This window comes from Portunus trituberculatus, chromosome 44 (assembly GCF_017591435.1).
Source record: "Portunus trituberculatus isolate SZX2019 chromosome 44, ASM1759143v1, whole genome shotgun sequence".
Lineage (NCBI taxonomy): Eukaryota > Metazoa > Arthropoda > Malacostraca > Decapoda > Portunidae > Portunus > Portunus trituberculatus.
The window spans coordinates 7,489,598-7,516,760 of NC_059298.1; the positions used below are offsets into that span (position 1 = coordinate 7,489,598).

The 27,163-nt window shown below is 36.4% G+C and overlaps 1 protein-coding gene across 2 annotated transcripts in view; it reads right to left on the reverse strand.

The window, feature by feature from the left end:
• Nucleotides 1-12,043: 12,043 nt before the first annotated feature.
• The window catches only part of LOC123518898 (GMP reductase 2-like), a 28,676-nt gene continuing 13,556 nt past the window's right edge, over nt 12,044-27,163 (reverse strand). For both annotated transcript variants that reach the window (XM_045279953.1, XM_045279954.1), the window contains exons 4-7: nt 17,656-17,754; nt 17,187-17,375; nt 13,859-14,061; nt 12,044-13,443 (exon numbers count right to left, since the gene is read on the reverse strand). In XM_045279953.1, coding sequence (XP_045135888.1) covers nt 13,239-13,443; nt 13,859-14,061; nt 17,187-17,375; nt 17,656-17,754 — 696 coding nt within the window. In that variant the 3' untranslated portion in view covers nt 12,044-13,238. The remainder of the gene's footprint in view (nt 13,444-13,858; nt 14,062-17,186; nt 17,376-17,655; nt 17,755-27,163) is intronic.

Below are 27,163 nucleotides of genomic sequence, written 5' to 3' on the forward strand. Positions count from 1 at the left end.
ACCTGCTACTCCTAACATTCCATAGAAAGACCTTTCTCACTAATCTTGCATCATCCATTCGCTCTAATCTAGCCTTGTACCTCAACATTGCCTTTATGTGTCTCTCTCTAAAAGTATTCCAGCCCATGTCTCCCCTCAGGGCTTCTATTGCTGCATACCTTGGTGCATTCAGTGCCATTCTTGATACTCTATTCTGTCCTACTTCTAACTTCTCTGGTTCATTTTCATTCCACACAATCACATCCATCCCATACATAATGCTTGGAACAGCTACGCTCTTCCAAACTTCTCACAGCACATCATAATTACTAGCTCTCATCCTTGCTGTGCTCCCTAGTCGACCTACTCAGTGGTTTACCATGCTTATCTTTTCATTCTTTGCCTTCACACAGCTATTTGAACTCATCCACATCCCCAGATACTTGTATTATCAGTATATTGCACCTCATTCTCTCCCAGTCTCCACTCTTACCCTCTCTCATCCTCTGACCTATTCACAATCATCACCTTGCTCTTCTCACTACTAAAACTTACCCCAAAGTCTCTCCCATATCCATCTACAGCATTCAACAAGCTTTGAAACTTATCTGGTGATTCACTCATAATTACAATGTCATCTGCATACAAGAGTACACATATCTTATCATTCCCACATTCACTCCTGCATTCATTATTCTCATTCTTGCAGCCAGTTCTTCTGTGTATAAGCTAAAAAGAGTTGGTGACAGCATGCATCCCTGCCTAACTTCTCTCTCACTCTTCACCCAGTCTGTCACTACCTCTTTTAGTCTGTATTTTGCCCTTGTATCCACATACATACTTAGCACTATGTTAACTATCTATGCACTCAACCCAATCTTTTCTAGGACTCTAGCAAGCATTTCTCTTTACTATAATATATGCCTTCTCTATGTCTTGAAAACCTAAGTATAATTTACTACCATCCTTCTTTCTCTCAATCATTTCATTCACCACAAACAAGTTATCTTTTGCTCTCCTGCCCACCCAGAAGCCATTCTGCTCTTCATCTGGCACTCCAGGTTTTTTCATCCATTTGCACAATCTCTCATTCAGCATTGCAGACCGGATCTCTGATGTATGTCGCTTTTGCAACGGTGCCTTAATCTTGTGTGTTCACTTTGGTTATTGCTGGACAACTTTGATCGATTTTTCTTTATTCTTTCACTAAGTTTCTTTTCTCTTACTTAAGTAGTTTGCTTACTGCTGATGAATGATGATGCTGACTTTTTCAATGATGTATATCTGATGAGAATATAGTATTTTTTCCTCTCTCTCTCTCTCTCTCTCTCTCTCTCTCTCTCTCTCATAGGAGGCCTCTATTCTATCTTAAAAGTATACAAATAAAATAAATGCATAAACAAATATATAAGATAGAATAAAAGGCTAGATGTCTGCTAAATAGTGTATAGGTTCATTCACTCCTACTAGCTTGCTTTCAACATGTATAGTGTAAATTAATGTCCAAGCTAAATATATCTGTGAATGATTCATTCCTATATTCTTACTCTTAAGTCCGTCATGTATTTTTCTTTCTCTCACCATCTGTTCTATTACAGATCTTCCAAGGCCTACCTCTTATACATAGCAAAATATTCAAATTAAAAATTCAAGTGGTTTATTGACATAAAAAATACATCAAAGGGAGCGAACAGAATGCTGTGATGTCCATCCAACTGATCAATAAAGGCATCACAAAAGGAAATTCTAAATTCTATTTGTGAAAAAATTGTACTTTTCAGGATGGCAGGAATCACATTGTCATTGATCATATGACAAGCTTGTTCAGCAACATCTACACTGTCCGAGATCATAAATTCTTTAATTTTTGGATAGAAAATTAAATAGTTTTGCAAAGAATGAGAATTATATGCATTATAAAGTTTACAAGGAATACCATCTCCACCATTAATAAACTGTTAACAATACATATAGGCTAACCTTAAACCAGTGATTCCTTGGAGAAACCCCTGTATAATTTTTCCTATTCCTTGGAACCCCTATAAATGGTATACGGGTATCTCCTTAAGCACAGTAAGCCCTGTTCATGCATATTATTTGCTCTCATGACTATATACATGACACTGCCTGATACATATGAGTATGTTGGTGTCTTGAAAGTGTTTGTAATGTGTTGTTGAGTAGGAATTATGAATTATGAATTAAGATCACAGTCATTTTGTAATAGCATATCAATATTTTAGAGGTTTCTCGCGGAACCCCTGGGGATGGTAGGTGGATCCCCAGTTGAGAATCACTGCCTTAAACACATAAGGTTAATAATTATGTGACATAATCATTAATATTAACCACTTCAATGGATACTTTGCCATAAGATATATTAGTATGTATTTTCATAAAGAGTAACACTTCCATTCTCAATAATCTTCTGGATGACTTTATCTTCTCCTTACAATACCCTTGATTCTTCTCTAACTTATATCACCCACATAGTCAATTTGTTCTCTTTGCTTAATGCTTTCTTGGCAAGCTTATCATAAGTTTCATTAAGACAAATACCAATGTGGGATGATACCCATAAAAATTTCACCTAGCAACCCTTAGTTTTGGCTTGATGTACAATACCTTTACATTGTGAGATCAATTCACTGTTGACATTATTAAAACTGTTGAGAGAAAGTAATGCACTTTGAATATCTACAAATACAAACCTTCATATATAGCTTGGAGTTTAGCACTTGTAGTAGAGGTATAATCTCTTATACATGGCTTAATCTCAGACTCCAGCATTGACTTTTTCCACTTATCCTAATAATAGTATAGCACACATATCTTTTCATTCTTATCAAAGACCCTTGTTCCCTACAGTAAGTCAATCCACACCATGATACACTGTCAGAACCTATTTACTACACTGCTACAATCAACAAACTGTCAGATGCTTAATTCCTCAAGATACATAACTAAAACAAACTTTTCTCTCCCTTTTTCATAAATATTTAGTAGCTCCCACTTTCAAAAGTGGGAATTTTATCCTCACATGCTCCTGCCTTCACTAAACCCTCTTTGCTTTTCACCAATCTTCTCAGATTGTCATTTCTTGAAGCTTTTTATCTGCTCTCCTTTTAATCTTTTCTATTACTTTCTTACGTAAGATGGCCACTACCTAATGACATCAACAAAAATTTACTTATACAACATCTACTATTTTCATTAAAAGACTTTTCTTTTACTTTCCATTGGTGACACACATACAGTTAAATCTGTTGTACTAGAAAGGAAATTCATACACAGTTGTCGTATGTCTCACATTGATTATTAAACACATATTCTTGAGAATAACCAAGCCCATATAACAAATTTGCTCCTGCTTTACTATACAAAGCCAGAAATATATTGTCTGCAAACTAAAACTGTACAAATATATCCTCAAGGTTACCTTTTAAGATTCATATATTAATTTGTTTTCTTTTATTTATTTTGAAAGATGTATTGCTTACCAATTAGTTCTAGCAACACAAATAAGGAGGATGGATCCCTCTCACTAATTCCAACAGAGATAGTGACAGAGAAAAGTATAACACACACATGTAGTGTACTGGTAACACATTCAGCTCACAACCGAGAAGGCCATGGTTTGAGTCCCAGGCAATGCAAGATAAATGTGCAGCCCCTGTTCACCAAGCAGCAAGTATAGGTACAAAATGTAACCAGAGGGGTTGTGGCCTCATTGTCCTGGTGTGTGGTGTGTAAGTGGTCTCAATTCTATTCAAAGATCAGCTAGTATGAGCTCTGAGCTTTTTCTGTAGGGAATTGGCTGGCTGAGTGAATAACACACACACACACACACACACACACACACACACACACACACACACACACACACACACACTGGAGAAAGTAAAAAAGGAAAAGGACTTAGGAGTGACGATGGAAGAAAACAATCAATCAGTAAGCCATATTGATAGAATTTTTAGAGAAACATATAATTTGCTAAGGAATATTGGAGTAGCATTTCACTACATGGACAAAGAAATGATGAAGAAATTGATAAGTACTATAATAAGACCCAGATTGGAATATGCAGGAGTAGTATGGACCCCTCATAAAAAGAAACACATAAGGAAATTGGAGGCTACAAAAAATAGCTACAAGAATGGTTCCAGAATTTGAAGGGATGACATATGAGGAAAGACTAAAGGCTATGGATCTACCAACCCTGGAACAAAGAAGGGAGAGAGGAGACCTGATACAAGTTTCTAAATTGATCAACGGAATGGACCAAGTGGATAATGAGAAACTGATCCTGAGAGAAGAATATGACATTTAAAGCACAAGATCGCACAGTAAAAAGCTGAGAAAAGGAAGATGTCTGAGAGATATTAAAAAATATAGTTTTCTGCAGAGATGTATTGAGACGTGGAACAGTTTAATTGAAGAAGTAGTGTCTGCAACGAGTGTACATACTTTTAAAGTAAGATTGGATAAGTGTAGATATGGAGACGGAGCCACACGAGCATAAAGCCCAGGCCCTGTAAAACTACAACTAGGTAAATACAACTAGGTAAATACACAGCTGTGCAGAGTTATAAAGAAAAAAGGATTGTGAAATACTGCAGGAAGACCTAAATAAGATCTGGCAATGGAGTAAAAAATGGGAGATGGAATTCAATGTGGACAAAAGCCACGTCATGGAAATGGGAAAGAGTGAAAGACAACCAGTGGGAATCTATAAGATGGGAGATGGAGTAGAACTGGAAAAAGTAAAAAAGGAAAAGGATTTGGGAGTGACGATGGAAGAAAATAATCAACCGGTAAGCCATATTGATAGAATTTTCAGAGAGACATAATTTGCTAAGGAATATTGGAATAGCATTTCACTACATGGACAAAGAAATGATGAAGAAATTGATAAGTACTATAATAAGACCAAGATTGGAATATGCAGGAGTAGTGTGGACCCCCCATAAAAAGAAACACATAAGGAAGCTGGAGAGACTACAAAAAATGGCTACAAGAATGGTTCCAGAATTTGAAGGGATGACACATGAGGAGAGACTAAAGGCTATGGATCTACCAACCCTGGAACAGAGAAGGGAGAGAGGGATCTGATACAAGTTTATAAATTGAACAACGGAATGGAACAAGTGGATAATGAGAAACTGATCCTGAGAGATCAATATGACATTCGAAGCACAAGATCGCATAGTAAAAAGCTGAGGAAGGGATAATGTCTGAGAGATGTTAAAAAATATAGTTTCCTGCAAAGATGTGTTGAGACGTGGAACAGTTTGAGTGAAGAAGTGGTGTCAGCTACGAGTGTGCATAGTTTTAAGGTGGAAATTCGTTAATTTGGTCAAAAAAATTGAAAAATTGGAAACTTGGTACTTGGGTTTGTCTCTGGAGAGGGAAGCCATGGCCGAAGTTGCCAGGCACATAACGCACTGCTTACCTGGTAATGGCGGGTTTAAAGGGCCGGCCCTTTCAATACCCAAGCGTGCATACGCCCCTTTTTCTTCTAGTCTTTGTTTTGCTTGTATTTATTATTTTTTTTGAGCTGTTTTATTTATTTTTGCGTGATGTACGATAGTTTAGTATCAGGCAGTGAGGGTGAGGAAGACGCTACTCCCTCAGTACCAATCGATACAGCCTTAGGGAGTGCCCGTGCGTGCAGCCTACCTGTTGATCGTATTTTACACGTGTTGGGTTCCCAAATTGTGACAATGCCACGTGTAAGGCCATGATGTAACATGGCCTGAAACTATCTAAACAGCCACTACCAGCCTCCAAGCAGTTGTCAAGGGATTATGTAAGTACATATCTGAGTTTGGTACATATTGGAGTGAGTTATTTTATTTTTTTTTTTATACCATGTGGGCTTTTCACGGGAATTTATGGGCTAAAGGGGATACTTTTTAGGGTACCTCCTATCTTAAAGCCCACCTGCTAGGAAACCGTTGCCCTGAGTGAGGAAGCGAGTTATGTGGGGGTTTTGAAGATGTTCACAGAAAAGTGCGTTTTTCTCGACTTTCAGTTTTTCAGCATATACTGTTGAATAACTTTTTCAGTAATTGGTCAATTTCAAAACTTTTTGCAGCAAAATGATCAACAACCTCATTTTAACAAATGCCAGCATGATAATGCATGAACTCACTCAAATAAATTTACAACAGGCTTATAAACTCAAATTTTGTTATGAAAAAAAAGGTAACAATTTGGCGTGTAATGAAATTGTTATAACATAGGTTATGTGTATGCCGATGCTAACATTTATTTGTTGTTATGTATATTATATGTGGTTAAGAGGAAATTGCCACACTGTTATTAGTTTTGATTTTATAATGGTATTTTGAATTATTTTCTTATCGCCGAAAAAATATTTATTGCAAAAAAACTACGCCACATTTGTGTACCAAATTAACACTGAAGACGTACACCATAAAAGTACACCTTGTGTATAAATATTATTGAATTCGGTGAAAAAATAGCAATGGGAGAGCCAAAAAACCGATATTGATATCGAGTCATCGAATTACCACCTTAAAGAAAAATTGAATAAGTGTAGATATGGAGATGGGGCCACACGAGTGTAAAGCCCAGGCCCTGTAAAACTACAACTAGGTAAATACAACTAGGTAAATACACACACACACACACACACACACAGAGAGAGAGAGAGAGAGAGAGAGAGAGAGAGAGAGAGAGAGAGAGAGAGAGAGAGAGAGAGAGAGAGAGAGAGAGAGAGAGAGAGAGAGAGAGAGAGAGAGAGAGACAGACAGACAGACAGACAGACAGACTTGAACATGATTTACAAATGGAGTAGGAAATGGAAAATGGAGTTCAGTGCAAGAAAATACCACATATTAGAGTTTGGGAAAAAGCAAAAATTGACCAGTCAGACTTCAGAAGTTGGGGGAAGAAAATATTCAGAAAACAAACACAGAGAAAGACTTAGGAGTAATTGTCATGGATGATTTGTCACTGGGAAAGCACATAAGTAAAATTGTTGGGGAAACTTATAATCTACTCAAGAACATAAGAGTGCCATTTTCATACATTGATGAGGATATGATGAAAAACATTATTGTAACTATGATATGTGCAAGGTTGGAATATGCAGCAGTGGCTTGGTTACAAAATCTGAAGAAGGATATTAAAAAGTTAGAGAGGATCAAGCAGGCTGCAGCAAAGATGGTTCCAAGTCTGAAAGAGTCGCCTTATGGAGAGAGAAGATTTGTTGACAACATTTAGACTGACAGAAGAAATCGACTAGTATGACAGAGAAAATTTGGTAATGTGTAATGAATGATCCCCAAGGGGGAACAGGAAGAAACTGAAGATGGACACATGCAGGAGGGACATGAAACAATACAGTTTTCCACACAGAACTGTCGAAGCTTGGAATACATTAAATAGAGAAGGGACTGAAGTGACAACAAAACATAACTTTAAGATGAAATTGGATAATTTTTTGGAGAATAGAAATGGGAGAGTACAAGCATAGCTCAACTCCCATATGTTGCAATTAGGAAAATACAACTAGGTAAATACACACACACACACACACACACACACACACACACACACACACACACATATATCAAGGATGAGTTACAGTAATCAAGGCACATTCCAAATATCACCTTCTTGCCTTCAACACAAACATTTTCTTTCAAACACCCAGAAATATCTCCCCGTCATTGCATTTCCCTTACATATACCTATACAAATAAACCTATCTTTACACACACACACACACACACAGATATATATATATATATATATATATATATATATATATATATATATATATATATATATATATATATATATATATATATATATGGGACAGTGCCTCCTGACAGAACAGTTAGGAGGACTTTGGTTTTGGCATTTGGGAACTGTTACCCCGAGTGGATGCCCTTCCTAACCTCGGGGCCACTGTGGTGCTGTGGGACCACACATGCTTTGTGGGCCCCAGGGTTCTCAAGTGCACAGGTTCAAATCCTGGCCACAGTCCAAGGTTAGGATGGGCATCCACTTGGGGTAACGGTTCCCAAATGCCAAAACCATAGTCCTCCTGACTCCTCTGTCAGGAGGCACCATCCTAGCAACCTGATGTAAACCGTAAAAAAAAAAAAAAAAAAAAAAAAATAATAATAATATATATATATATATATATATATATATATATATATATATATATATATATATATATATATATATATATATATATATATATATATATATATATATATATATATATATATATATATATATATATATATATATATATATATATATATATATATATATATATATATATATATATATATATATATATATATATATATATATATATATATATATATATACAGGTAACTCTTGATTTACTTGATTTACGCATATTTAATTTATGCTTTTTTGTTAATATGTGACTGAAATAATAATATAATTAATTAAATTTATGCGATCGGTTTGCTTATACGCGATTTGGCCCAACAACATTTTCAAACTGAGGGCCAGACACAATTTCAAACTGTGTGCCAAAGAGTTCCGCAGCTGGGCGATAGGTGGGAGCTCCGCTGCCGTGGACGCACTCCTCTGCTACACAGTGATACAAAAAGAATTTTTCAAGAAAAGTGCCAGACCACCATTCTGCAGTTTTTCAAGAAAACACCAGTGGAAGATCTAGTACCAAAAGAGGATGTGGACGATCCCGTGGAAGTGGAGGAAGCAGAGGAAGGACAGGTGGATGATGACGTCCTAGACTAGGAGGTGGACAGCAACGGCGTGTACTTGTGAGGGGTGAATTAAGACATTGGTGTCTTGCGTTTATTTTTTTACTAGTGTTTACTGTGGGGTTATTTTTGATAGGTAGATTTTTGATAAAGTAGAAAAGCTCAGAGGAAGATGGTGACTGACTGTGGTGTGAGTGGTGAAGACAGTGATGCAGTGAGTGTTATGTTTACATATTATTTGTTTTGTTTTGTCTTATTATTTTTTGCTTTCTCTTATTATTTATTGCTTTCTCTTATTATTTATTGCTTTTCCCTTTACATTAGATACACTTCTAGTATTTAGAATGGTAAATAATAAAAACATGCTAATTTAGCCAAATAAATAGAGTACTTTGTATGAATTTTTTGGACCACATCCCGCATACACCCTATTATCTATTGTTTCTTAAGAGAATTACAAGTTTATTTTACACAAATTTTTATATACCCGATGCTTCTTGGAACACATCTATCACGTAAATCGAGTTACCTGTATACATATATATATATATATATATATATATATATATATATATATATATATATATATATATATATATATATATATACAGGCAACCCCCGCTTAATGAAGGGGTTACATTCCTAAAAAAAAACTTCGTTAAGTGAAACTTTGTTAAGCGAACCAATTATAACAAGTTTGACCCGACTGAACTTCCATTGAGAGTAAACAAAGCGAGAGTGCATCATAGTACAGTGAAAGCTTTAATGAAAGTAAAAATTATGAAGTTAAACATCTAAGCAGTTTAATTTAAGACTAAGTCATTATAATGTACACTAATGTATGTATGTAAGTAACTTTAGAATGTTGATGATCTTAAATTTATGAAGGGAGGGAGAGTGGAGCAGGAAATACACCAGCTGGCAACCTGTGGAATGTAAACAAAGGGCACATCATTGTACCGCATACAAAACTTATGTACCACATTCCCACAAGGGTTTCCATTTTATCCATTGCAGAGTCACGAGTTTGGGTGGTTCTTTTAGTTTGCAAGGAAGATATGATCTCACCAGCCTTCTTAATAGAGTCTGCTGACTTGAAAATGGTAGACAGTAGATGGAGTCAAGCCATGGTGGTAGGCAATGCTATTAGTTTTCTTGTGTCTCTCGTGTCTGTGAATAATATCCAGCTTCACTTTGAGAGTAAGAGACTTCCTGGTCTTCTTAGCAATGCTAGGCAACATTGCAGGGCGTTTTGATGGCATGTAGAGCGAGGGAAGATGAGCTGCTGCTGACATTGTTATTGTTTTGAACTAGGGGAGTGAGTGGTGTGTGTTTTGTCCACGAGAGGCGCTGGTGTATTCAAAAGTCTGTCGGCTTGTGTGATATGGCGTGGCTTTCAAACTTGGAAAAAATTACCTGGATAAAATTTTGTTAAAGCGAGTTTGGTGTTTGTTAAACGAGCAGATGGTAGTAAAATGAAACCTTCATTGCAGTGAAATTTCGTTGTGTGAACCTTCGTTAAGCAGGAGTTGCCTGTATATATATATATATATATATATATATATATATATATATATATATATATATATATATATATATATATATATATATATATATCGCGACTTCGGCTATCACGTTTTATTGCTATCGCGCACCCATGAAAAGCTGCTAAGATTTCATTATCACGACCTCAGATGCCTGCTATCACGCACCCAGCCATGACATCATGGGATATCTGAGCGCTCATTGGCCAAAACCGCCTTCACGCCAAGATCAATTCGGCTATCGCGTTTTATGGCGCGCTATTTCGTCCCAATTGGGCGCGATAGCCGAGGGTTAAGTGTATATATATATATATATATATATATATATATATATATATATATATATATATATATATATATATATATATAGATAGATAGATAGATAGGTAGATAGATAGATATATGGGATCCTAGCAATTTGACGGGGTTATGGCGGTTTTTCATCGCGTTTATCCAAATCGTGAAGCAATTTTTCCCATAAGATACTTAAGAATTATGGGGGATAGGGACCAAACTCCAGCCTAGACCCTCCAAAACATCACTATAACCTGAATGAGGCCCATGCTGATCGGCATCTTGTGTTAGGTCCTGTCCTCTATCCACTTGATCAGCATGTCCTCCATCATGTCAAGACAGGAGTCCCTTGAGCAGCGGAGAACAAGGTAAGTCGTGGAAGTTGTTGATGCAGCGGTCTCATGGTACTTGTCCCTGTTCTTCCAAATTGTTGATACTGTTGATCTAGGGACACCCATTTGCGCTGCAACAACACTGTGAGCTGTACCTGCCTCACACTTTATTATATGCTCAAACTTATCTTAGAAAGGCAGGAAATTGTGCTTCTTAGGGCTCGGGCTAGAGGTGGCTTTGCGCAGCATGGTCGACCAAGATCAAGTCTAATCAAAACAAACCAGAACAAAACCGTGCTGCTTATACCTTAATCTGTGCTTCGTTCTGGAATTGCATTTGCACTTCCTCTTATTGAAGAAAATTAAGTAAAAGAAACTACAGAAGAACCGAGACGTACGCGACGGCAACTTTGAAGTCAGAGGTGGTTGCCATGAGCCCAAGCTATTGACATGATAAATATATATTTTTACCTTTCTAAATTGCTAAATTGATGAAATATTATTTAGTATTCCAATATGAAAAATTTAGGCACGTTCTTTACATATACATATATATATATATATATATATATATATATATATATATATATATATATATATATATATATATATATATATATATATATATATATATATATATATATATATATATATATATATATATATATATATATATATATATATATATATATATATATATATATATATATATATATATATATATATATATATATATATATATATATATATATATATATATATATATATATATATATATATATATATATATATATACTTTTCACTCAGATATCCAGAAACCTTTCACAATACTGTGCTGACATGCAGCTGATCACATATAGATCCTTCACTTCTTTTGCTCTTCCCCAAGTTAGCACCTCACAGTGACACAACAGAACATTAAACAGTGCTGGCTGGATCATAGAGTGATAAAGAAATCTACAAGTTAACAACCTTATGACTCCATACAACAATGTTAACTGCCTTTTTCTCTGGCAACTGTTTGTTTTGTGTAGTCTTAATATTCCTCATACTTAACATACTTATCATATAATCCAAACTTTCATCATGCATTTTGCATGATATAAGTGTTGGAGCTCGAACAAAAACAGGGCAATCACTCAGAAGCCCTTTTGGCAACTCTAGTCTGTATATATACATCCTTCATTCATTATTTTGATGCAACACAATTCCTGTAACTATCAAAACACTTGGACTTGAAATAACAATTATTATCAAAAGACATTGAAATTAATTTTCCAGCTCTCATGATTGTTTTTCTCCCCACTAATTGTGCAGAATCATGGTACATACTATTCTACCAACAAAATCATGATTGTAAATGCAATCATGCAATCATAATAAATCTCAGGGCACTTATGTGAATATCCAATCATATGTAATACATCTTGCAATGAATACATGTTTTTATAATTTCTTTTGGTGGTTATATAAAAAATCTTTGTCATGACACATAGCACTGTAAACACTAGTGAAGAACTTCAACAGCTAATAAAGACACAAACCCTTAAAAACTTGCCATCACCAATAATTTCAATCTCACAAATTAGCACAACTCTCTTTTTCTTTCAATGCTACATATATATGATGATAACTGCAATGTGCAGTATTTCATGTGTTCTTTTTTGTTAACTCTTTTACTGAGCTGTTTTCTTTCTTGAGGGGAGCATGGCACAAGAACATTTCAAGAGAGAGAGAGAGAGAGAGAGAGAGAGAGAGAGAGAGAGAGAGAGAGAGAGAGAGAGAGAGAGAGAGAGAGAGAGAGAGAGAGAGAGAGAGAGAGAGAGAGAGAGAGAGAGAGAGAGAAAGGGGAATAAAACTATATATATATATAAAAAAACAACAACAACCAATGGTATGTATTACAAACACATTCTTCCATCCTCCTTATTAGTATACCACTCAAGAAACATTGCATAACTTAACCACACATGTAACATAATCTTCATATGTGTGCTTAATACTATTCTCTTTACAAATGATTAACTGAGTAGAAGTCAAAGCACTGGATGATTGCCACCTGTGATCTGTTATAGTTAAGCTGGTAAAGTGTATAGTATGTTCATTCCACCTGTACTATGATGTCCACTTCTTGGAACTCTTTCAGAGGGACATCCACAGCAGATAGGTCTCAATTTGTTTATGTCCATAGATAGGTGGATTTGCAAAACTGTTACCAAATAATCAAAACAGTCATGAAAGACACAGGAAATGATCAAAGGGACAACAGTTGGAGAGCCTTACCTCAAAATAAATCAAACCATATAAATAAGATAAGCCAATCTTAGCGCAAAATACCTAATCAGGAATCATGACTGCTTGTTAGCGTGATGGGCAGCAAAGATTTCGTTTGTTTGCTGGGTCACTCGGATGAAGGTTGTGCGTTTTGGCAGTTCTTTGAGTTTGGCAGCACCAGTGTATGTACAGGCAGACCGTAGTCCTCCCAGGATGTCCAAGATAGTATCATTCACGTCTCCCTTATATGGTATCTCCACTGACTTTCCCTCACTTGCCCTGCAGAAAGAACATGTCAAAGCTTCATCAGCCACTCTCATGTAACTAACAGGACAAAGCTATCATGTTTTGCTACTTGACCAAAACTTGCCAAGTTCTGTATAAGATGAGTGTCATTTCTATATAATCTTTTAATAAATAAAAAGATGATACAATATTCTCTATATTGATGACAATGCAGTAGTAATAAACTACATATTGCTTTTGTCAGCATTAAATCACAACCAATGGTTAGTTTAAATATGCTATGTAGATATATAATGCTACATATGCAGCAATAAACGGCTGACTGTCAAAAAATTTAAAGAAATCAACATACTTCTATAACCTGCTTCTATTCTGCTACACATATTTAGATGCTGCATGTCTTTTCCTTGATGCTCTGACAGAATGCAGCCTTTGCATGCTTTCTTACCTATATTCAGCTACTCCTCCAGAATACTTCTGCATGGCAGTGGCACTCGACATTCCATAGAACTGCTTGAACTTCTTTCCATCACGTTCTATTACTTCTCCCCCAGACTGATCGTGGCCAGCAAGCATTCCTCCCATCATTACAAAGTCAGCTCCTGCTCCAAAAGCCTTGGCAATATCACCAGGGCAGGTGCAGCCACCATCCTGTGTACGAATGGAGGACACTTATTACTCTCCCACATGTAATGCATCATTCCACAACTCAATTTCAAACATTTCTAACAAATACAATACAGTGATACCTCGAGATATGAGTTTAATCAATACCATGATGGAGCTTGCATCTCAAAATGTTTGTATCTCAAAAAAATTTTTCCCATTGAAATCCACTGAAATAACATTAATCTGTTCCAGCCCTCCCAAAAGAGCACCCCAATATTTTTGTGTTTTTCGGTAAGAAAAAGGTATTTATAAATAATTATTGTATAGAAACATAATAAAACATAACAAAAGAAAATATAAAAAGCTAAACTACTTTTATAAAGTATATTTATCATGCAGGGGTGCATTCCAAGGGACATTACCCTACTGCATTCCCATCCTTATCTATGTCAGTTAATCAAATATAGCCATCCCACATATGACTGGCTGCTCTAATAATCACATAAGAGCTCATTGAAAACCCTGTAAACATTATTCATATAATAAATGAAGTTTTAAGTAGGAGAGAGAGAGAGAGAGAGAGAGAGAGAGAGAGAGAGAGAGAGAGAGAGAGAGAGAGAGAGAGAGAGAGAGAGAGAGAGAGGAGGGGGGGGCCATTGTATAGAGGCCATGCTGCTCACACTGCAAAGATTTCTTTACATTCCTTCCCCCTCGGTGATAAGGGTCAGTGGAGGAGGTAGACGGAGATGGGAAAAAATTTGCTTTGCCTTTTCAGTTATGTACACATGTATACTTCATCAATGCATAATAATGTATAAAATAGAAGCATAAGTTCATTTAGTTTTCTCATCTTGGAGACAGACATTTTCGGCTAATGGTGGTGAATGGCGGAGGAGGAGGAGAGAGGGAGGAAAGGATGCAGGTACCATTCACACATAAACATTAAATGTAAATAAAAACTGCACTCTCTTTGATAAATAGAAAAAAAAAAAAAGAAGTTAAGTAAATAGTGTAAAAATGATAAAAGAATAATCACAGCGCATGAGATCCGCAGAAAACACACAGATACTAGCTCAGCAGAGGCTGGACCAATGCACTGAGCTGCTGACTAGCAACAACATCCCCAAGCACAATTCATATCTCAAAACAAAAAATAGATCAAATCATAGCTCATATCTCAAAAAACTTGTATCTCAAGTAGCTTGCATTTTATATGGTAAAATACACATAAGTTGGAGATGTTTCACTTCCCTATTCATGGCAGGACTTGTCTCTATCTTCTTAATCTTAAGGATCTGTGATGAGCCAATTAAGGTGTCTAAACTACAACCACAGCCAACCAACAGTGAAATTCAGTTCATTAAGGGTAGAGTCGAGTTTACATTGGTATTGTCATATCTCCGGTAAATGTGCATGAAACACTCTGATTTTAATGTTGTGAAGTAATGGGAACATGTACATCAATATTAGACATTCATCCCCATTCTAGTCCCCAACCCCGCCATGCAATTATAAATGCAACTAAAACTTATGAGTGTTATTCTGGCGTTATTATTTACCCCATACCCTTCATTTTCCTGTGGCAAAAACACATTATAATACGAAATGCCTCTACATCATTAGATTTTTTATTTCATCTTTTGTTTTTGTTTTAGGAATTTTTTTTCAAAATCTGTTTTTTTATTTTTCTTGACCAAAAAATATTAATATAAAATTATAGATCACATATATGAAAAAATAGCAACGTGAATTAAAAGAAGTATTCTTCCCCTTTTTAGTTTTGGTTTCATTGAAATCAAGCTAAAATTGGCTTCAAAATAGATTTTAGAAGATATGTTTTGAGATACGGGCCGATAAAGTATATTGATCAATTGATCGATCACTAGGAATTTTATTCTATGTTTACTCTATGTTCTTTTTATTATCTACAATCTCATAATACAATCAGATGTATTTCTAAGCACATCAGGCTCCTAGTCCCCTCCTGTCAATGATATGTTGGTCCTGAAGAGGCTTTTCTTCCAAGGTCCAGCTCTCACTTTTTCTGGTTGTGATGTGTTCTTGAAGTTGCATGTTGTGCAGTGCATAGTTATGGTGTTCTCGAATACATCAAACTCAAAATTGTAGTCAAAGGCAGGATCTGGGCATGAACAACGAGAGGAAAGAAGATTTTTCAACCTCCTTTTTCGTCAGCATGACATGCTCGTTGTCACTATCCATATCTTCATTTCCTTTCTCAATACTTTGTAGAAGAGCTTCTCTAATTGTGAGTAATGAGGCCTTTTCTTCTTCATTTCCTTTTCTTTGTTCTGCGTGAGATGTGGTGGGCTGTGGTGTGGTGGTGGTGAGGGTGGTGGTGGTGGGTGACACGAGGATGTGTACTGGAGCATCTGAGGTGTCAGGTTCAACACGCTCTTTTTATTCTTTGAGCTTCCATACTCATATTCCAGGCATCCTTACTCTTTTTATTCCTCTTAGACACCCGTCCCATGGTTGGCAGTAGATGAAAAGCAGGATGCAGTAACTAAATTATGTTCTGTTTAACAGGGTGAAGGGCAGGTAGCAAGAGATGCAACAACAACCTCTCTCTCTGATAGCTTTCCCCCTGCTGACTCTCACTGGTGGCCTTGGTTGATGCCACCCATACACACACACTCGCTTTCAGTGTTGCCGTATCATGTCCACCATAAAAAGTTAAGGTTTTTGCCTTTTTTTTCGTAGTTTATGAGTAAAAAAAAACTTATTCTGCTGATGTAAACAAACATATGTGGCTGAGTACTGGACCTTTAAATGGCATTCAAATGGAAACCAGTGCGTGTTTCGCCATAAAACTTCGTGAAATAATAGCTAACGTGTATACCTACCACAATGTTTTTTCCCCACAAAAAAAATTATTTTTCATATCTTTTCAGTCTCTAAACCGGACAACCCCCCTTAAAGCTTAATTAAAACATACATATAAATGACAGATCTCAGATAATCTAGGTAATACTGTTACTGTCCAACTATCTGGAATAAAGAACAACCTTCATAATAACTGAGTTGATTACAAAGAAACAAGTACAGCATATACATGCTTCTAACTATGTAGGAGTAAACAGTCAGATGCAAGGAAGAACTATGAATAAATACTTTCTGGGTCCTTCAGCTTCTTGCACACTCCTTACCGAGATGATGTGACCAGCCAGGCCATGAGCAGCATCAGCACACTCCAGCACAGCCGAAAGCTGAGGGTATCCTACACCAGCCTTCTTCCTGGTGGTGCACACTGAGCCTGGCCCAATCCCCACCTTGATGATGTCTGCCCCAGACAGGATCAGCTCTTCTACCATTTCCCCTGTCACCACATTGCCGGCCTGGGAACCAAAGCAAAGGTCAAGGGAAGGCTTACTGCTACGGGGAGAGAGAGAGAGAGAGAGAGAGAGAGAGAGAGAGAGAGAGAGAGAGAGAGAGAGAGAGAGAGAGAGAGAGAGAGAGAGAGAGAGAGAGAGAGAGAGAGAGAGAGAGAGAGAGAGAGAGAGAGAGAGAGAGAGAGAGAGCACTACTGGCAGCTCTCCAGCAAATAAAGTTGAACAAGCAATAACATCAACAAAGTTCAACAAAGATTTTTAGGACTATACCAAAGTGACAACTTACAAGGATGGTGTGGTCTGGGAAGTTCTTCCGAACCTTTCTCACATACTCAACAAACACTTCAGAGTAACCATTGGCAACATCCAGACAAATGAACTTGATCTGCAAAGAGAGCACTAAGCAGTATGAAAATAGATATATACATAAATGAAAAATAGTTAATGTGATAACAAAGTTCTAAGCAAACTACATAAGATATCATTCCACTGTCATCCTCTGTTTTGTCTATAAATATCATGTTAGAGTAAAAAATTTCATCTAATACAAACTATTATATATATATATATATATATATATATATATATATATATATATATATATATATATATATATATATATATATATACTGTCAAGTCAGCAGAGGTCTGCATTATTCTTTTTGTACAGCGTACGCTGTACAAAAAGAATAATGCAGACCTCACTGTTGACTTCAATAGTACATGCATTCAAAATGGTCTACTCCCGAAATATATATATATATATATATATATATATATATATATATATATGTTTGTGTGTATGTGTATTTACCTAGTTGTATTTACCTAGTTGTAGTTTTACAGGGCCTGGGCTTTATGCTCGTGTGGTCCCGTCTCCATATCTACACTTATCCAATCTTACTTTAAAAGTGTGCACACTCGTTGCAGACACTACTTCTTCATCTAAACTGTTCCACGTCTATCTCTGCGGGAAATTATATTTTTTAATATCTCTCAGACATCTTCCCTTTCTCAGCTTTTTACTATGCGATCTTGTGCTTCGGGTGTCATATTCTTCTCTTAGGATCAGTTTCTCATTATCCACTTGGTCCATTCCATTGATCAATTTATAGACTTGTATCAGGTCTCCTCTCTCCCTTCTTTGTTCCAAGGTTGGTAGATCCATAGCCTTTAGTCTCTCCTCATATGTCATCCCTTCAAGTTCTGGAACCATTCTTGTAGCCATTTTTTGTAGCCTCTCCAATTTCCTTATGTGTTTCTTTTATGAGGGGTCCACACTACTCCTGCATATTCCAATCTGGGTCTTATTATAGTATTTATCAATTTCTTCATCATTTCTTTGTCCATGTAGTGAAATGCTACTCCAATATTCCTCAGCAAATTATATGTTTCTCTAAAATTCTATCAATATGGCTTACTGGTTGATTGTTTTCTTCCATCGTCACTCCTAAGTCCTTTTCCTTTTGACTTTCTCCAGTTCTACTCCATCTCCCATCTTATAGATTCCCACAGGTCGTCTTTCACTCTTTCCCATTTCCATGACATGGCTTTTGTTCACATTGAATTCCATTTCCCACTTCTTACTCCATTCCCAGATCTTATTTAGGTCTTCTTGCAGTATTTCACAATCCTCCTTTTGCTTTATAACTCTGCACAGTTTCGTATCATCCGCAAACAAATTTATGTAGCTGTTCACTCCTTCTGGCATGTCGTTAATATAAATGAGGAAAAGTATTGGTGCCAATACTGACCCCTGTGGCACTCCGCTTTCTACTGCTCTCCACTTGGACTTCATATCTTTAACTACTGTCCTTATTTCTCTCCCCCTCAAATAATTTTCTATCCATCTCAATGTGCTTCCTTTTAAGCCACCCTTCTCCTCTAACTTCCACAGTAATCTTGCGTGTGGCACTTTGTCAAACGCCTTTTTTAAATCCAAATAGATGCAGTCAACCCATCCCTCTCTCTCTTGTACTCTATCAACTATTCTAGAATAGAAACTCAATAAATTAGTTACACAAGACCGTCCTTTTCTAAAACCAAATTGGCTATTTGATATTAATTTGTTGTCTTCAAGGAACTCGATCCATTGTTTCTTTATTATTCTTTCACACATCTTGCATATTACACTAGTTAGTGATACCGGTCTGTAATTTAAAGGTTCTTCTTTCCTTCTGCTCTTATATATGGGAACCACCTCAGCTCTTTTCCATTCTACTGGCACTGTTCCATTTTCTATTGAGCATTTTATGATGTTGTATATAGGACTTGCTAGTTCTTCCCTACATTCTTTCAGTATTCTGCCTGAGACTTCATCCGGTCCCATTGCCTTCTCTTCATCCAGTTCCTTCATTAACTCTTTTATTTCAAGCTTGGTTACTTTAATCTCTTTCATATAGATTGTCTCTCTATTACCCTGTGGCCTCTCAAATTTGGATTCTTTAGTAAAGACCTCCTGGAATTTTTATTTAATAGTTCTGCCATACTTTTGGGTCTTCCACCATCCCGTTCTCTCCTTTTAACCTTTCTATTGTTTCTTTTTGCCTAATTTTTCCATTTATGAATCTATAGAACAATTTTGGTTGCTCCTTACATTTTTCGACAATATCTTTTCAAGTTCTTTTCCTCTTCCTTCCTCACCTTAACATATTCATTTCTCGCTGCCTTGAAGTTTTCCTTGTTTGTTGGATTCCTATTTCTCCTCCACCTTTTCCATGCTCCATCTCTTTTCTCCTTTGCCCTAGCACACCTTGCATTAAACCAATCTTTCTTTCCTTCTTCTTTTGGTCTATATTTTGGGACATATTCCTGACTCCTGTTTTGTATATTTCCAAAAATAAGTTATATTTGTCTTGCATTGTCTCTGAGTTTTCCATCTCCTCCCAGTCTACGTTTTAAAATAGTTCTTGAGATTCTCAATATCAGCCTTTCTGTAATTTAATCGGTCTCCTTTGTATGAATCGTCTCTATCTTCCTTTCCTCTTCTATATCTATTTCTAATATTGCATGGTCACTCTTTCCCAATGGGCACTTATATCTTATATCATCATTTATTTGTATACCCCTTGTAAAAACTAGGTCCAATCTCGCTGGCTCGTCGTTTCCTCTGAATCTTGTGCATTCCTTTACTCTCTGGTCCATCATATTGTCTATCATTAGGTTCAAGAATCTTTCTCCCAGGCTTCTTCCCCCATACCACTTTCATAATTTTCCCAGTCCACTTCTTTACAGTTGAAATCTCCTACTAATATCACTTTTCTCCTTTCTTTAACACTTCTCATTAGACTCCTTATTGTGTCATCTATCATGTCTTTATATTCTTGATTGGTCCATGAATTTGTTTTGGTGGCACATATGTTACAATGATTGTTAACTCTTTTTATTAATATGCATCTTAATATACAATACTTCTGCTTTTCCTTCCCACATTCCACTTGGTTGATCACTATCTCCTTCCTTAACATTATCATGACTCCTCCTCCTCCTTTACCCTCTGTCTCTTCTCCATACATTATACCTATTATCCAAATCTATTTTGATTGCCTCATTTAGTTTTGTTTCAGCCAGGCATACAATATCTGGATTTTCTTTCCTTATGTAATCTCTTAATTCTAATTTACTTGATAAAACCCGTCTGTGTTCGTATACATCATTTTAGTCTTTTGCCTTTATCATTTTAGTTAAACTTGTTCCACTTTTTCTCTTCCTTCTCGTTTATATACCATTTCCTTATCCTGTCTCCTAGAATTCTCCAAAAAATGCCTTCTTCTCCTCTTCTGACCTTTCATTATTCTTTTCCTTACTGCTGCTGCCAGTTCATTGTATCTCTTCCTTTCTTCCTCATTTCTATTTTTCTTTATATAGATATCCTTGCAGCCTTCTGTTTCTCTAAGTTTTGTTGTTCTATATAATATTTCTTCTGTTGCTGCTTGTGATTTTAGTAGTATTTTAATTGGTCTCGTTTTCCTTCTTGATATGGTCCCATTCTGTTTATTTCTTCTACTTCCTCTTCCAAGTTCTGCCTATCTTTGTCATTAAGATTCTTCAGTAGGTCTTTGACTGATTTCATTTCTTCTTTTTCTCTTCTTGGTCTATATTTTATATTTTTTTCTTTTATTCCAAATACGACTACACTCTTCTTTTTTTCTGCAATTTCTCTAACTAGATTTTCTTTTGTCTTGAGGACTCCTATCATTTTGCTTGTCATATTTTCTTCTTTTTCTTTAAGTTGTTCTTGAATCACCTCCTGAAAATCGGCCTTATCTTTCGTGTGTGTGTGTGTGTGTGTGTGTGTGTGTGTGTGTGTGTGTGTGTGTGTGTGTGTGTGTGTATGTGTGTGTGTGTGTGTGTGTGTGTGTGTGTGTGTGTGTTGTGTGTGTGTGTGTGTGTGTGTGTTTTATGTTTACCTAGTTGTAGTTTTACAGGGCCTGGGCTTTACATCTCACTTTTCTAACAATTTTGCTCGTGGTGCCAACCCGTCTCCATATCTACACTTATCCAATTTTTCTTTAAAACTATGCACACTCGTTGCTGTCACCACTTCTTCACTCAAGCTGTTCCACGTCTCAACACATCTTTACGGGAAACTATATTTTTTAATATCTCTTAGACATCTTCCCTTCCTCAGCTTTTTACTGTGCGATCTTGAGCTTTGAATGTCATATTCTTCTCTCAGGATCAGTCTCTCATTATCCACTTGGTCCACTCCATTGATCAATTTATAAGCTTTTATTAGATCCCCTCTCTCCCTTCTCTGTTCCAGGGTTGGTAGATCCATAGCCTTTAGTCTCTCCTCATATGTCATCCCTTCAAATTCTGGAACCATTCTTGTAGCCATTTTTTGTAGTCTCTCTAGCTTCCTTACGTGTTTCTTTTCATGGGGGGTCCACACTACTCCTGCATATTCCAATCTGGGTCTTATTATAGTACCTATCAATTTCTTCATCATTTCTTTGTCCATGTAGTGAAATGCTATTCCAATATTCCTTAGCAAATTATATGTCTCTCTAAAAATTCTATCAATATGGTTTCCGGTTGATTATATTTTCTTCCATCGTTACTCCCAAATCCTTTTCCTTTTTTACTTTCTCCAGTTCTACTCCATCTCCCATCTTATAGATTCCCACTGTTCGTCTTTTACTCTTTCCCATTTCAATGACATGGCTTTTGTCCACATTGAATTCCATTTCCCACTTTTTACTCCATTCCCAGATCTTATTTAGGTCTTCCTGTAGTATTTGACAATCCTCTTTTTGCTTTATAACTCTGCACAGTTTTGCATAGTCCGGAAACAGATTTATGTAGCTGTTCACTCCTTCTGGCATGTCGTTTATATATATATGAGAAAAAGTATTGGTGCCAATACTGACCCCTGTGGCACTCTGCTTTCTACTGCTCTCCACTTGGACTTCATATCTTTGACTACCATCCTTATTTTTCTCCCCCTCAAATAATTTTCCATCCATCTCAATGTGCTTCCTTTTAAGCCACCCTTCTCCTCTAACTTCCACAGTAATCTTGCATGTGGCACTTTATTAAATGCCTTTTTAAAATCCAAATAAATACAATCAATCCATCCCTCTCTCTCTTGTACTCTGTCAATTATTCTAGAGTAGAAACACAGTAAATTTGTTACACATGACCGAACTTTTCTAAAACCAAATTGGCTATTTGATAATAATTTGTTGTCTTCAAGGAACTCAACCCATTGTTTCTTTATTACTCTTTCAAACATCTTACATATTACACTAGTTAGTGATACTGGTCTGTAATTTAAGATTGTCCTGTGGCCATGGTATCGAAAAATTTGAACAAAATTGAAAATCCCCAAAACACCACCAAATCATCCCCAAACATATGGAAACATAGTGATGGAGTATTTTGGGGAAATACGCTAAAATACAGGGAGTATTTAAACTTTAAAGGGCCCCTGCCACGCCCACTGCAGCCTGGGCTTCCCCCACTCTCTGTACCATAAATGATGATGATAAGCATGGAAAAAGCTATGGAAAGTGGTTTCTTTGGTAAGGAAATGCTGGCAACTCAGTACTATGACATACACAGGAACATCTCCTTCCATTTCAGTGTCCATGTGACTGTATAGGATGATCTATTGAGTATCTCTTATTTCACACCTTCCAAGCCACAATCCAGCCTATTTTACCTGCCTTTTTGCCTTACAATATCTAAACAAACAGTGCAAGTGGAAATTACAAGTTGTCGACCATGCATGGATCACACCCTCGCCTGACTAATAACTACAATCATTGTACAGCCAGGTGCCATATGAGTCGTACAGAATATTCTAAACATGCCTAAAAAGGATATATGATGCATATGGTGGTGTATGAGCACCAAATATCCAACCCAAATAAATGTACAGGGTCATAGAGGACAAAAATGACATCTCTGGGTTTTTTTGCCTTTTTCTGAGTTTCCACTTTTTATCATTCAAATCGTATCTTCCACATTTCTCAACGGATTTTCAATTTTGAGGTATCACTTTGAAGCTCAATGAAGCTGCTACATTTTCACCTCATAGAATTTGGATATTTTTTTTTAAGTGCCGCAACATAATTTTATATATATATATATATATATATATATATATATATATATATATATATATATATATATATATATATATATAATTCATAATGGTCATCAAAATAAAAAAATCAAAATTCTATGACGTGAAAAGTTTTGGTATATGACATACTTCATATCCACACTGGCAAAATTGAAATATGTCCTTTAGTGACAAAGTTTATAAGAAAAATATGTTTTTTAAAATTGATTTTTTATTTTTCATGCAGTTATTTATGGGTCGATTCACTTGTAACTACTAAACTAACATCGTGTAATAAACATCTATCAACGAAAAAAAAATTACCCACGTACCTCTTTATTTTTTATTTTTCAAAAACCTCACCGGACGGTCCCCTTAAAGGTTCTTCCTTCCTTCCACTCTTATATGTGGGAACCACCTCAGCTCTTTTCCATTCTACTGGTATTGTTCCATTTTCTATTGAGTATTTTATGATGTTGTATATAGGTCTTGCTAGTTCTTCCCTGCATTCTTTCAGTATTCTGCCTGAGACTTCATCCGGTCCCATTGCCTTCTCTTCATCCAGTTCCTTCATTAACTCTTTTATTTCAAGCTTGGTTACTTTAATACCTTTCATGTAGACGGTCTCTATATTACCCTGCGGTCTTTCAAATTTGGATTCCTTAGTAAAGACCTCCTGAAATTTACTATTTAACAGTTCTGCCATACTTTTTGGGTCTTCCACCATCCCGTTCTCTCCTTTTAACCTTTTTATTGTTTCTTTTTGTCTTATTTTTCCGTTGATGAATCTGTAGAACAATTTCGGTTGCTCCTTGCATTTTTCGACAATGTCCTTTTCATAGTTCCTCTCCTCCATCTCTTTTCTCCTTTGCCCTAGCACACCTTGCGTTAAACCAATTTTTCTTTCCTTCTTCTTTAGGTCTATATTTTGGGACATATTCCCTGACTCCTGTTTTGTATATTTCCAAAAATAAGTTATATTTCTCTTGCACCCTCTCAGAGTTTTCCATCTCCTGGATCCCAGTTAGCGTATATGAAATAGTTCTTGAGATTCTCAATATCAGCCTTTCTGTAATCTAATCGGTCTCCTTTGTATGATTCGTCTCTATCTTCTTTTCCTTCTTCTATATCCATTTCTAATATTACATGGTCACTCTTTCCCAATGGGCACTTATATCCTATATCATCATTCATTTGTATACCCTTTGTAAAAACCAGGTCCAATCTTGCTGGCTCGTTGTTTCCTCTGAATCTTGTGTTTTCCTTTATTCTTTGGTCCATCATATTATTTATCATTAGGTTCAGGAATCTTTCTCCCCAGGCTTCTTCTTCCCCCATACCACTTTCATAATTTTCCCAGTTCACTTCTTTACAGTTGAAGTCTCCTACTAATAACACTTTTCTCCTTTCTTTAATGACTCTCGTTAGACTCCTTATTGTGTCATCTATCATGTCTTTATATTCTAGGTTGGTCCATGAATTTGTTGTTGGTGGCACATATGTTCCAACGATTGTTAACTCTTTTTTATTAATATGCATCTTAATATACAGTACTTCTGCTTTTCCTTCCTCATATTCCACATGGTTTACCACCATCTCTTTCCTTAACATTATCATGACTCCTCCTCCTTTACCCCCTCTGTCTTTCCTCCATACGTTATATCTATTATCTATGTCTATTTTGATTGCCTCATTTAGTTTTGTTTCAGCCAGGCATACAATATCCGGTTTTTCTTTCTTTATGTAATCTTTTAGTTCTAATTTACTTGATGGAACCCCGTCTATGTTCGTATACATCATTTTTAGTTTCTTGTCCTTATCACTTTTAGTTACACTTGCTCCACTGTTGCCTATTCCTTCTCTCTTATATACCATTTCCTTATCCTGTCTCCCAGAATTCTGCAAAAAAAACCTTTTCTCCTCTGACCTTTCATTATTCTTTTCCCTTACTGCTGCCGCCAGCTCATTGTATCTCTTCCTTTCTTCCTCATTTTTATTTTTCCTTTTATATATATATATATATATATATATATATATATATATATATATATATATATATATATATATATATATATGCAGCCTTCTGTTTCTCTGAGTTTTGTTGCTCTATATAATATCTCTTCTGTTGCTGCTTGTGATTTTAGTAGTATCTTAATTGGCCTTGTTGTTTCATCTTAATAAGGTCCCATTCTGTGTATTTCCTCTACTTCCTCCTCTAGGTTCTGCCTCTCTTCATCATTTAGATTTTTTAGTAGGTCTTTGACTGACTTCATTTCCTCTTTTTCCCTTCCTGGTCTATATTTTACATTTTTTCTTTTAGTCCAAATATAATTACACTCTTTTTCTTTTCTGCAATTTCCCTTACTAGGTTTTCTTTTTCCTTAAGGACTCCTATAATTTTGTTTGCCATATTCTCATCTCTTTCTTTTAATTGTTCCTGGATCACCTCCTGAAAGCTATCCTTGTCTTTCTTATCTTTGTGTGTGTGTGTGTGTGTGTGTGTGTGTGTGTGTGTGTGTGTGTGTGTGTGTGTGTGTGTGTGTGTGTGTGTGTGTGTGTGTTTCACTGTTGATCTGCTGCAGTCTCTGACGAGACAGCCAGACGTTACCCTACGGAACGAGCTCAGAGCTCGTTATTTCCGATCTTCGGATAGGCCTGAGACCAGGCACACACCACACACCGGGACAACAAGGTCACAACTCCTCGATTTACATCCCGTATCTACTCACTGCTAGGTGAACAGGGGCTACACGTGAAAGGAGACACACCCAAATATCTCCACCCGGCCGGGGAATCAAACCTCTGGCTTGTGAAGCCAGCGCTCTAACCACTGAGCTACCAGGCGTGTATGTGTGCGTATGTGTGTGTGCGTGTGTACTTACTAAGTTGTGTGTATATTACAGGGTTCGAGCAGGAGTCATAGTGACCTGTCTCCGTATCTACTTTTATCCAACTTTTCCTCAAATTTTATGCACACTTTCTTCTGCTACAATCTCTTCACTCAAACCATTCCAGATGTCCACTGTCCTATGTGGAAAACTAAATTTCTTAATGTTCCTCAAACATGGACTTTTCATGCTTTTCTTAGTGTCCTCTTGGTTGTCTATCATCCTCTGTCAGTGATACCAGGTCTTGTCTGTCTATATTTTTCATACAGTTTACTATCTTATACACTGTTATTAGATCTCCTCTCTCCTGACTATCCTTTATAGTTAGTAGTTCC